This window comes from Zootoca vivipara, chromosome 4 (assembly GCF_963506605.1).
Source record: "Zootoca vivipara chromosome 4, rZooViv1.1, whole genome shotgun sequence".
Classification (NCBI taxonomy): domain Eukaryota; kingdom Metazoa; phylum Chordata; class Lepidosauria; order Squamata; family Lacertidae; genus Zootoca; species Zootoca vivipara.
The window spans coordinates 77036834-77050469 of record NC_083279.1 but is presented as its reverse complement, the minus strand read 5'-3'; the positions used below and the strand labels follow the sequence as shown (position 1 = coordinate 77050469).

At 43.2% G+C, this 13636-nt stretch overlaps 1 protein-coding gene across 1 annotated transcript in view; it reads left to right on the top strand.

The window, feature by feature from the left end:
- Positions 1-917: 917 nt before the first annotated feature.
- LOC118085230 (WD repeat-containing protein on Y chromosome-like) overlaps positions 918-13636 on the top strand; it is a 30095-nt gene continuing 17376 nt past the window's right edge. The window contains exons 1-12 of the mRNA XM_035115657.2: positions 918-1151; positions 4177-4459; positions 5161-5214; positions 6371-6454; positions 6790-6855; positions 7818-8048; positions 8839-8918; positions 9770-9862; positions 10466-10511; positions 11017-11063; positions 13159-13276; positions 13395-13464. Coding sequence (XP_034971548.2) covers positions 1084-1151; positions 4177-4459; positions 5161-5214; positions 6371-6454; positions 6790-6855; positions 7818-8048; positions 8839-8918; positions 9770-9862; positions 10466-10511; positions 11017-11063; positions 13159-13276; positions 13395-13464 — 1240 coding nt within the window. The 5' untranslated portion in view covers positions 918-1083. The remainder of the gene's footprint in view (positions 1152-4176; positions 4460-5160; positions 5215-6370; positions 6455-6789; positions 6856-7817; positions 8049-8838; positions 8919-9769; positions 9863-10465; positions 10512-11016; positions 11064-13158; positions 13277-13394; positions 13465-13636) is intronic.

Genomic DNA, 13636 nt, shown 5'->3' with positions numbered 1-13636 from the left:
GAGGAGGGGAGAAGCTCAACTATAAAATGGACCACCTTTGACTGCTCACCTTTCTTGAGACTCTCTTGTGGCAGATGGGGACTCGTGGAGGGAGGGAGGGAAGAAGGGGGAATATGTTTTGTATTTTCTTTTCTTTATTATGTAAAATCAATAAAAATTATTACATATATATAGTTGTTGTTGTTGTTGTTGTTGTTGTTGTTGTTGTTGTTGTTGTTGTTGTTGTTATGGCAGGTGTGAGGTCAAGTTCCAAAACAACAGGCCCTTATTACCATTGTTATAAGAATTTTAAGGTTATATATACAGTGGCATGTAAATAAATACAAAATAAAAGGATGTGGGGATACCTTGTCCTGTCACTCGCAGGCTAACCTCTACTTAGTAAGGTTGTGGTGTGCATAAAATGGAGGGGAGAGAACCGCAATGAATGCCGATCCGAGCTACCTGGTGGAAATGGGATTTCAAATAGTGAATTTCTAAAAGTTCTGGCTTGACAACAAAGGACAGCTCGAGGCTGCCTAACACACCGTATACATTTAAAGCATAATTTTACAGTCAAAACAATATGCTCTGACTTAAGGTCCTACTCCTACAGTGCCTCAGGACTTGCTTTTATCAGGCTTGGTGGCAGAACTAGATACTCAGGTAGGTAGAGGGACTTTTATTGTGGTACAGGTGGCACCTTTGGAATGAGAATCACAGCTCAGGGCCCTTCTACATGTCATTTTTATAGTACTGCAGCTGCTGTCCCTCCCCCCCCCCTAATTTTTCCATCAATTTATATATATCTTAGCAAAGGGTATACAAATATGCACATGTTCCCCCAAGACTCTTAAGCACCTAGCAACACCCCTGCCCTGAGGGTGCTGCAATGCATAATCCCCAAGCTGTGGTGCTTTGGGACTTGGAGGAGGTGCTAAGTAACCTGAGCTGTGGCAAACTCTGGACAGACGAGATCTAACCAGCAGGCTCCAATCTTAGGAAAAAATTGGGCACCCACCGCTGCCTCAGGGGAGCGGAAACAGCAGTGGTATTGTGATATTCAGTAGCTGGCACTGGGAAGGGTAAATTTCTGGTGCCAGAATGCCTCTGGGGAGAAAAGTGAGACCAAGTTCTGCTTCAGGACACTTAGAAACATCCACACTTAGCAGGTAAGAGGTGAAGGGGGAGGGGGAGGGTTTGTTTTTAAAAAACCTCTCAATGCATATACGGTATTTTTTTTTTTAAAAAAACAGATTATTACCAGCTTTAAAAAATAATAATACAAGGAGTTTGGGTGCAGACTCAGTCCAAGAGTGACTGCAGTGCTGATCAGTATTGTTTGGAAGCTATTTGCTTGTTGTCAGGGAACCAAATGCTGTTCTTTTGCTTTCTTATGAATTGTCAGAATTTTCAAACCCTAACGTGAACAGTTCCTTCATTGAGACATGATCGCTTCACATTCTATCGCCTTGGTGAATTCTAAATCACTAGTGCACATTCTTACTGTGAAAAATCCTTTTTTTGTTTGTTTTGTTTACTCAGTCTGCTTTGCTTGGGAACGTGCAACGGATTATAATTAGCTTCTCTCACACACATCGGTACTGCCTGAGAAGGAGAGTTCCTTGACTTGGTTTCTTAGAACAAGAAAGATACAACAAGGCTTAAAGCGAAGAAATAAATAATAGCAAATTTGGGAGGGAGGGAGTGGTTGCAAAGAAACAGTATTTCTTTTGTCAAATTATCAATTATATGCAATTAGATGGCATGGCATGGAATGCACTTTGTGGAACATGCAACCCAACACCCTGCAAACAAAAGAGACCCTAGAACTGTAGAGTTGGAAGGGACCTCGAGGGTCATCTAGTCCAACCCCCTGCAATGCAGGGATCTCAACTAGATCATAAATGGCAGGTGGCAATCCAACATCTGCTTAGAAACCTCCAAGGAAGTAGAGTCCACCACCTCTCACGGGAGTCTGCTCCACTGTATAACAGCTCTTACTGTCAGAAAGTTCTTTTTGATGTTTAGTCGGAATCTCCTTTCTTGTAACTTGAATCCATTGGTTTGAGTCCTACCCTCCCTAACAGAAGCATTGGGGGGGGGGAATACAAACCTGTTCACGTTTCCTCTTGTTTATATTAAGGTTTGAAGTATTCCTAAGAGAAGAGCCAGCTATTCATCAAGCATCATGGATCGAGTGTTCATAGTTATAACAGTGTTATACAATTGTTTTCTATATGCAACTGTTTTATATCTAAAAAATAATGATTATAAATTCAAAAAAAAAACCAGTTTAAAATAGCACATGCATAAAATCAATTCAATTCCACGACACATGCCGAGATGGAGATTTTAGAAGGCGTGTTAATTTTGCTATGGGCATTTGATGCGGTTTGAATCTATGTCCCTGCTGCTTGCATTGTTTCTCAATTCTTTTCTGAGAGGTAGGAACAGAACAGTAGCACACTACTTTTCTGTTTCTTTTTGTAGAGGCATAGTTTTGACATGTAATTTGAGCCCACTTCCATTCTTATCCTTCTCATCAGCATCCTTTTAGCAGCTTTTTTTTTGGGGGGGAGGGGGGACAAATGGCAACAAAACACTTTTTCACCTACCTAATTTTATTTTATTTTGCAAAAGTTTTAAAATGAACAAGTGTCCTGTTATAAGCAAAAATCTGCTCTTATTCCCTTATGGGGTACATCAGTTGGAGAATATATAACAGAGGCCAACCAGAGAAGTTTGAGAAGCAAAGCCTTTATTTTTGCTGTTGCAACAGGGTCCTTCCCCTCACTCAGGAGAACAAGGAAGGAACCCAGAACAAAAGTGAACCTCCACTTTTATCAGTTTTCCCATCACCAAGAAACACCCCCAAAATACATCATTCCTACATCACAGCTACGTAATCAATACCTCACAAAAAGGGAGGGTTCAAGGTAGAAATCTGAGCACCTTTGACACCTCTCCTAGTCCTCCTCTTACCCCTCACAGGTGTGAATTCCTAAACACAAAGAGAAAGCATTTTTTTAAGCCCACTGCTAAAATGGCATGATTCGGCACACATTTACTCCTGTAGCCGCACAACTATGCTACACCCACTAGTATAGTTATAACAGCAGGATGTTCACACACAAATAGCGCCATGCTCATAGAACGATGGAGAGTCGCTTGTAATTTATTTTGTAGCTTATAGTGGAAAATCAATGACTAGGTAGCACTAAAACTGCACATTCTAGAAGCACTCTTAGAAGCCATCCCAATTTATCGCCTAGCCTTTGTCCAATGCTGCCTCCTTGTGCATTTAAATAGATTAGCATTTATTGTTTTCGTCTCTGGGAGAGTTGTCGCACATAAGGCAGCCAGCCATACAACACTATACACTAGTTTCCAAGTTGGCCTTCTCTTATGGTACCCAACCCAGGAAATTAAGGTTGTATTAAATGATGCTGCTTAGCTGATGTTAAGGCTTCCAACCCCATTGGAGACCAGCCAAGACCAGCTTGTTGTTGACTCGTCCATTTACATTTAATCTTCTCCAGCACATGTTACGGAGGCTGACAAAAAAGCAGAAATATTTGTATGACTCACCCACCCTGCCCCTACAGTCCTCTTGTTTGTGCCCAACCAGCCACTCTAGGTATAGTTTAATATAGGAAATGTCCAGATTGGAGACATGCTAATGTGTCCTCTCTTTTTTTGCGGTGCCATTGTTCAGGTCCTTTGAGAATCTGAGTGAGTCACTTCACCTTGTTATGCCCTCCATTTCCCCACCCCCCATTTAATCACATGATAACTGAAAAATGTGAGGGTTGTAGTTGGATAGAGTTGTGTCCCTGTGTTCGCACTATACCTTTCAAGCACATTTCCTCCCTCAAATACTTCTGGGCACTGTAGTTTACCCCTCACAGAGTTACAATTCCCAGCAGTGCTTTAAAAAAACAAAAACCACAGTGCCCAGAATTCTTTGAGGTGAAAAATGTGATTTAAAGGAATTGTGTGTGTACATAAGCTGTGCCTTGTAAAGGAAGCTGTTACCTCAGTCTGGAAACAATCTACTGTTGTTTCTACTGTTACTGCCACTACTGCCAGCAACTAATAATTAATGATAGGTAATTTATTATTAAGAGATAGTTAATTAATAATAATAATAATAATAATAATAATGCCTGCCTTCTGGTGTTTGTGCTCTGACAGCATTCTGAATGAGTTGAAAGAGACGACGGATGCAACAGACCTTCTGTTTCGACGTGCACAGACTTCATTAGGAGCGTACAGGTTGCCAGCTGTGTCTCCAGTTTCCCTTAGCAGTTTTTCAGAAGCTCGGGGGGAGGAGATAGAGCAGCTTCCAGAATGGCTGCTGAAGGAGCTACTGAAAGGGCAGCAGAGGAGTCACTCCATTGGACTCATGGAAAATATACTGGAGAGCGAAAGCGTTCGCCATCGTGTCGACTCATCCAGAAGCCAATGGAAAGGAAAGGTATAGTGAATTATCTTGCTGGGCTCCGAAGGGCTTTTCAAAATGGTAAATGCTATGAGAGGACGGGGAGAATCTGAATTTGTTGGATGACAATGGGCTCACCGGCTTTCCATGATGTCAGAGAGAAGTTCCCTCTATAGAGTCAGTTAGAACCACACAGCACACACTGCAATCTCCACAAGGATACCAAATGAAAGCCACTTTGCAGACGCATACCCAACAACCACCTGGAACATGAAACAAAGAGACAGAGGTTCACACACCATGGTTCCAACTACCGTACTTGCAAACATTATGGACAAGATAGGAGTCGCTTGGCATGGAGAAGTCTCCCCCCCCCCCCGCAGCATCCTGATAGCATATGCTCCGGGTCTGGTCCTATCATTAGGCAGAATGAGGAAGCTGCCTCAGGTAGCGGATGATGCAAGGTGTCATCTAGTGGTAGTGAGGTTTCGGAGGACTGAGCTGTGTGCCAAAGTGGTTCAGTGGGTGGGGTGGAGCTGCTACACTAGCTTCCCGGCAGGTGAGTCGCAATGATTTACTGGGGGGAGGGGGCAAGGCTGTGGGAACATAGGTTGCAATGAATTGAAAGGTGTCCTCACGTAACATTAAATCCATGAGCATCTCCCAAATCCTAAAAGGGGGCCTGTGTGCATCATCATTTATTTATTCCATTTTTATCTTTTTTTTGTCTTGGCAAGATTGAGCAGCAAGTAACTCTGGAACAGCTTCAAAAGCTACATGTGGCCTTTCAGGTACGATCAACCCAATGAACTCATTTCACTGTATATTGTTTCGCTGTTAGCATATTGACTGGAAACAAACTGTTCTCTCATACCAATTACAGAAGGGCACCTGTTTAACTTGCATTTATGCCCCAGAAAGTTTGGAGTAAGAAAGTATTGAGAAAGTGAGTTCATTAATATTGTGAAGAGATTTGTGTCTGCAAGAGAGCAATGTAATAATTACTGATGTAATGTAATGCAAGATAAATATCAGTTCTGATATGTTAGCTTGCAAGATATCTCAAGCAGGGCTTTGTGGGCCCTGTGTCCAGCCCTCACCTGCATCCATATCCTTGTCCTCTCCTCTCTTCCCCATGCACTGTAGTCAACCAGGTGCTGTGGATCATAAGAGCCTCCTGGACCAGGTCAAAGGCTTGTCTAGTCCAGCATCCTGTTGTCACAAAGGCCGGCCAGAGATGCCTACTGGAACCTCTCAAGTAGGACCTTAAGTCAGGTCTTCTTACGATCCAATGCATCTTAAGGTCCAATCACATCCTTAGATGCATCAAACATCTCTTGGGAGTTCTGGTTTCATGGACTTCTAAGGGTTCCCTATGAGCAAAGTATTGACAAGTCTCCTTGACACATGGAGCAGAGAGAGGCTTTCAGCAAAGTCTGTTAATAGCCACTTCTGAATGAGCGAGAAGCATGAGTTTTTGTGTGTGCAGAAAGCAGACCAGAGAAGTGGCATGGCTTGCTTACGTGCCTTTAATAAAAGAAGCAGCGATCAGCAGGCAAATTGTATTATGATGACCTGGCACTAAATGTTATTACTTGCTAATTACTGAGCATCAAACTGCTGTTAAAGTGACAACCACAGGGCAGGATCAAAAACCGGCAAACCTAGAAGTGAAATAGGTCTGCCTTGTGACATCGAAAGCAGCTCAGGGTCCCTAGGAACCCCAATACACTGGGAGGGTCTACCCAATTTTGGGCAAAGATATGAGCTATGCAATATCTTTGTGCCTTATGTTTTCATTCAGGTTTGATTGCAACTTTGATCTGTCCAGGGAGAAAGAAATAGTACCAGAATGAGGCCTTGCTTTGAAAAGTTGTGCTGCTCTCTTGGCAAGTCTGCTGCTTTATAATAGCACACTATATTTCCTGTTGCTTTATCTGCTTCCAGGACTTAGAAATTAATGGACATAAGTATTTGGATGTGGAAAACTTCAAGCGCACGTTGAAGAAATGCATGGGGTCACAAAACGCAGTAAGCAAAGCACAGTTGGAAAACCATACCGCAGTGGCTTAATACCATAGATGAGATGGAATGGGGAGAGGGGGAGGTGGGAGCACTTTCTGTCCTGCATTTAGGCTCCAGTGCTCTGCACACTTACCTGGGAGTAAGTCAGTGGGGCATGCATCAGAGTAGATATGCATAGGATTCTACTGTTAACCTCTGGCTTCCATGCACAGCCCCATTGGCCCTTAATCTTTGTTGGTGCCGCCATTCATGTTTGCTGGATTGAAGCTAGAAACTGTACCTCATGTAACCTCGACCATTTGTGCGTTAAAGATTGTTGTGTACACCCTTTGCTCCTACAGAGTGATGAACAAATAGAAAAGCTTTTCATGAAAATTGACTGTTCTGCAACTGGCAGAATTCGTTGGGTAAGTGTGTATTGGAAGCGATAATTAATTAATTGCTTAAAATAGGATGTGACTATGGGTGAAAAGGTGATGCCAAGTCAAGGAATATGCCTCTGAAAGAAAGAAGCTACCGGTAATGTATTTCTCTATAAAGGTAAAGGTAAAGGGACCCCTGACCATTAGGTCCAGTCGTGACCGACTCTGGGGTTGCACGCTCATCTCGCATTATTGGCCGAGGGAGCCGGCGTATAGTTTCCAGGTCATGTGGCCAGCATGACAAAGCCGCTTCTGGCAAACCAGAGCAGCACATGGAAACACCGTTTACCTTCCTGCTGTAGCCGTTCCTATTTATCTACTTGCATTTTGATATGCTTTCGAACTGCTAGGTTGGCAGGAGCTGGGACCGAGCAACGGGAGCTCACCCCGCCACAGGGATTCGAACCGCTGACCTTCTGATCAGCAAGCCCTAGGCTCAGTGGTTTAACCCACAGAGCCACCTGGGTCCCTCATTTCTCTATAAAAGAGGGCACTAAATAAGTATGCCAACCTTGAGTCCCCAGATGTCGCTGAACTACAGTTCCCATCATCCCTAGCCACCGGCCCTGCTAGCTAGGGATGGGAGTTGTAATGCAACAACAATTAGGACCCCAAGGTTGAGAAAGGCTGAAGTATGCTATGATTTCCCTTGCCCCACGAGGTGTTAAGGTTTGGCAGGTGGAGGGGCTGGTTCTCAGAACACAAACGAAACCAAATTTCTCCTCCAACCACACACATGTATCAGATTGCATTATCAATGTGAAGTTTCATCCTTAAAGTGTGGAAACTGAGCTTCTTAGTCTTATGCTTATGATGGCATTGTTCCTATGCGTAGTTTCTCAGGAGTAAGCCCCATTGAACACAGCAGGACTCCATTTCAAGTACATATGCATGAGATCTGGCCTTTTGAGCGCTGAGACAATGACTGTCACTTTTCCCCATCCCAGCATGACTTCTGCACATACATGCAGCTGGAATATGCTGAACAACATGAGTCATCTGCCCGGTTGAAAGAAGTCTCTTTTGCACTACCTGCCACCATAAAGGAGATCCCACATGGAGAGCCTGTGCTGAAAATTTGCTCGCTGTTGGATAGCACATTGATAACAGCTCGAGAAGACGGTCTTGTTTCCTTTTGGTCACCACAGCTCAAGCTGATACGAAGCAAGATGGTGTTTGTATGTCACATTTTCTCATGTTGTAGGTTCTGGGGTGGCAAACATGGTTCTCCCTCTCCTCATTTATTCCTCACAAAAGCCCTGTGAGGTGGGTTATGCTGAGAGGCAGTGACTGGCACAAGGCCTGCTTATTTATTTCGGTTTATATTGCACCCTATGGCCCTAAATTCTGGCAAGATTGCATTTTATAAGTTCCTCCTCATTCACCTGAACTTCCATAACATAAAAGGTTTGTGTCCTCCTGTCTTCTACCCAGGACCGTCTGTACCTCAGCTACTTTTAGTTCAATTTTCCTTTGAAAAGATGAGAGCTGAAGTATTCATGATTCAGGAATGATTGTTTATTTTCCCCTTTACATTTAAATCCTGCCTGTTTTTCATCATGGAACCCAAAGCAGCATACTTGTGTGTGGAGGAGGAGGAGGAGTTTGGATTTGATATCCTGCTTTATCACTACCCGAAGGAGTCTCAAAGCGGCTAACATTCTCCTTTCCCTTCCTCTCCCACAACAAACACTCTGTGAGGTGAGTGGGGCTGAGAGACTTCAGAGAAGTGTGACTAGCCCAAGGTCACCCAGCAGCTACATGTGGAGGAGCAGAGACGCGAACCTGGTTCCCCAGATTACAAGTCTACCGCTCTTAACCACTACACCATGCTGGCTCTCAATGCAGTCTCCCATCCAAACCCATATCTACATTGCTTCACCAAGATGCTGGCCCCATGTGCATTCAGACCATACCTTGGAATTAGCAAGCAATACTTAACTGCTTGCCTTTTCTTTTTTTTTTAAGGAGAAAGCCTACAGAAAATCTAAGTGGTTGATGGATTTCACTGTCATGACACCGTATAATAAGTTGATTTTGGGAACTGGGTAAGTGCCCTTTGCACAAAAGCTCAAATAAAAGCATGTTACCAGTATTTCTTTCGCCCAAAGCTGTGAGGTTGACTGGAGAAAGCTGCATAAACAAAACAGTTTGGGATCTTGGCCAGCATTACAGGGTTTGCCAGGGCATTGGCAGTAGTAGATAGGGCATTGGCTTTGGGGCTAACCTGATGGGATGATGGAGATCAGAAACTGAATCTCAGTTTCTTGTCTCGTTGAATGTTAACAAATAGAAGCTGCAAGGGTCGCTCAGTTAGGGTCACAACTTGGGGGAAAGTTTTGAACCCTTTCCCCAACACTGTTTTCACAAGGAATATCCCACCTTCAAATGCTAATTGCCTCCTTATTATGGGAAACCTGCACATTCAACCCATAATGGTATACAGTTGAACCTCGGTTTACGAACACCTCGGTTTACGAATTTTCAGTTTACAAACGCCGTGGACCCATCTGGAACGGATTAATTCACTTTCCATTACTTTCAATGGGAAAGTTCGCTTCAGTTTATGAACGCTTCAGTTTATGAACAGACCTCTGGAACCAATTACACCCATGCTTCGGGTTAAGTACGCTTCAGGTTGAGTACTCTGTGGACCCGTCTGGAACGGATTAATCCACTTTCCATTACTTTCAATGAGAAAGTTTGCTTCAGTTTATGAACACTTCAGTTTAAGTACTTCGCGGACCGTCTGGAACAGATTAATCCACTTTCCATTACTTTCAATGGGAAAGTTTGCTTCAGTTTATGAACGCCTCAGTTCATGAACAGACTTCCAGAACCAATTGTGTTCATAAACCAAGGTACCACTGTAATATATAATATTTCAACTTTGTGACAGGGATCGCGAACTTCAGCTCTATGAAAGCTCCAACTTTGAACCCTACCTACAAATTAGTGGTTTAGAAGCTATACCTTTGAATGTGGATTACTGGTAAGGCACTCAAAATTCAGGTCTTTTGTCAATTATCTGCTAATAACCATGGCATACTTCTATATGCGTGGCTATATCTATTATTACACTTATATCCTCTTCTTCAAGCTCAGGTTGGCCCAGAATCAGGACCCAACACCCTCTAGTAGCTACCAAGGCCTCAGGACCTGCTCTGGGTCTCCTTGGGCTGAATGCCAGCCTGTGTGAAGTTGTTGTGTTAATTTCCCCATGACATTAAACGATGAATGCCCTGAGTACTGATGCCATAAAGCGTGACTCCAGGAAACCACAGGAAGGGAAAGTGATGTGGTTTATATACTTACGCATGTGTGTTTACTGTCTGCACTTATGAACATTTATTTCACATTTGAGACCTTAGAATTCTTATAACAGTTGGTTAGCTCTGCACTGCATGAAGACAAGCTGGCAAAATCAGTAGTTTATGCTAAAAACCTTGGGTGTTAACATGATCTCCTTTAGATATGTCTTCAGGTTTGTCTTGGAAGTTATTGTGCAATCCAAAATGTTATTTTGGCTCAGAACACTGATTTTAAGGAATACTTAATTTTTCTTCCTCTTTGTTTCCCCCCCCCTCCAATTCAGCTACACAGATCATGATGAATGCATGATTCTTTACGGAGATGACCAGGTGCGTATTGGGAAAAATGCTTGCTAGGGAAACTGCAGGCCTTAAAACTCAGTGGGTGGGGAACCCATCTTGCCACAGCTGCTGTTTAATTCCTTTGATTATGGAGTAGATATGTAGGGAAAGTACAACAGATAGCAAGAGAATGCCAGAGGTTGTACTGTACTACCAATTGGCTAGATGCAGTATGTATGGCAAAGCAAAGAGGACTTTCAGATAAACAAGGTTGGACTAAGGGAGATCCCTCTCATACATCCCTCTCGTACATAATTTTCTAATGGGAAATCTCCCTTGCAATCATGCCCCGCCCCCCGTGTCCATAACTACATGCGAAGCAGGCAATCAGTACAGATTCCCTATCAATAAGAACAGCTGCTGCAAGAAAATCCTACTCATCCTATTTATCTCAGGGTTTTTGTCTTCAAAATCCTGAAAGCCGCCCGATTGTGACCTTTCCTGCGGTTTGTTTTCAGCATGTTTCAAGTGTGCACCTTCTTTGTGATTGCAGGGCTGTGTCAATATCTTGCTCATCTGCTCTGTAGGAGAGGTCCTAAGGCAAGTATTTTAATGTTTTGAAAGTGTCTGTTGAGAATTAAAGTAGACATTTCGTTAATCATTCCACAAAAAGTGTGCTTCCAGTTGCCAACTTTCCTGAGCAACGGTAGCCACAAACCTGGAACCGAAACAGAAAACAATTCCTAGAAGAGGCCCTGTTCTCTTGGGAAGTTTGGAGCTACTATTGCTGTGTTTCTACAGTGGCGGCTGTTTAACACGACTGATGCAGCTAGTAAGTTTGGATTCCAGAAGCCGACTTTTCTGTGTACAGTAAGCCTGCTAACTATACACATTCAACTTGTGCGCATTCAGCTTTACGCATTTAGCAAAAAATGAATGAATGAATGAATAAAAAGGGGGTGGAAAGGGGGTAGGGTACTGGGGGAAATGACTTTGGCAATCCCATCTGCTATTAAACGCAATGGGTTTTGATTACAGAAGTACCTTGGTTTGCATATACTGTATCTTAGTCTGCATATGTTTTGGATTACAAACACATCAAACCCAGAAGTGCATGTCCTGGTTCGCACCCATTTTTTTAAAAAAATTACAAACAATTTTTTGGGGGAGGCCCCATTGGCAAAAGCGCGCCTTGGGTTACAACCTGTTTTGGTTTACAAACAGACCTCCGGAACGGATTATGGTCGTAAACCAAGGTACCACTGTATATGCAATTTTGGCTTTAGGCATGATCCCTGGAACGTAACCCCTGTATAAGTTGGCGGTTTGCTGTACAGGGACTAAGCTCTTCTGCAATACACATGACCATGTGGCAACTGAACTCTAGTGCAGAGGAGCATTATTTCTCTGCTTCCCTGTCTCTGCGCTGCTGCAGATAGAAATACAAAACTAACAAAAGGTTAGGGTGGCATCTAGGAGGACATTTTCCAGCTGAACAGAAGGGGAAGAGAAGGGGAAGAGAAACATCTACTCTTCTTAACAAAGAGAGATAACTTGACTCTGTGTTTCAGTACTTAATTGGAAGGTCATGCAAGAACTCTGGGCTCTCTCTAGTCAGTTGTACAGTGTCCTCTTCAGTCATGAAGGCCCTGCAATTGGCTTTGGAGCCCACAGATGAGAAAGGTTAGGGACCTACAAGGTGAACTCTGAAACAACAGAACGCGCTGGGGCTCTAAGAGCTTCCACTAATGAACTCATGTTGTTGTTGTTGTTGTTGTTGTTGTTGTTGTTGTTGTTTAGTCGTTTAGTCGTGTCCGACTCTTCGTGACCCCATGGACCAGAGCACGCCAGGCACTCCTGTCTTCCACTGCCTCCCGCAGTTTGGTCAAACTCATGTTCGTAGCTTCGAGAACACTGTCCAACCATCTTGTCCTCTGTCGTCCCCTTCTCCTAGTGCCCTCAATCTTTCCCAACATCAGGGTCTTTTCCAGGGAGTCTTCTCTTCTCATGAGGTGGCCAAAGTATTGGAGCCTCAGCTTCAGGATCTGTCCTTCCAGTGAGCACTCAGGGCTGATTTCCTTCAGAATGGATAGGTTTGATCTTCTTGCAGTCCATGGGACTCTCAAGAGTCTCCTCCAGCACCATAATTCAAAAACATCAATTCTTCGGCGATCAGCCTTCTTTATGGTCCAGCTCTCACTTCCATACATCACTACTGGGAAAACCATAGCTTTAACTATACGGACCTTTGTCGGCAAGGTGATGTCTCTGCTTTTTAAGATGCTGTCTAGGTTTGTCATTGCTTTTCTGCCAAGAAGCAGGCGTCTTTTAATTTCTCACTTCCATACATCACTTCGTGGATCAATGCCTTGTCATGGCGAAGGGGCTTGAATAACTCAGAGAAGCTATGAGCTATGCCATGCAGGGCCACCCTAGATGGACAGGTCATAGTGGAGAGTTTTGACTAAACATGATCCACCTGGAGAAGGAACTGGCAAGCCACTCCAGTATCCCTACCAAGAAAACTCCATGGACAAAGACAACAGGCATATAACGAACTCATAACATTTTGCAAATCACAAAACAAAGATCAAGTGCTTCCTATGGTGATAAATGGCCAAATTAGGAACCTGATAGCATGGGCAAGTTTAATTATTTTTCTTTAATGTTATTGTGTTCTCTGAACATGTTTCAGAACGTGGAAGAAGCTGCCCAAATTGGAAAACCTTCCAAATATTAGCCTTGAGAATGCGACTCTTTCTCCTAATGTCACTTACATCCGTTGGAAAGTTCACGGAGACTGGGTTACTCAGGTAAACATTGTAAATTTGGGCCAAAGACAATTATAAAACAATCTCAACAACACAACACTATTTAACCAATCTTTTGTAGCCTTTTGATAATGTATTATTGTTTTCTGTCTTTTTTTAGCTGAAATACTATGATTCTATTAAAGCAGTCATTTCTGCTTCAAGCCATGAGCCTACAGCCTTAGTAATAGGTAATTATATTTCTGCTTTTAAATCTGGGAAGTTGTTCTTACATGTTTCCGTTTGCTTGGCTTATCTACAATTTCTTTTCCTTCCCATGTTACAGTGTTGTAGTCACATTGCAAGTACCATCCATGTGATCAGTCAGGATGAAGAGTTTAGAGCAGGGTGAGGAACCTCTGG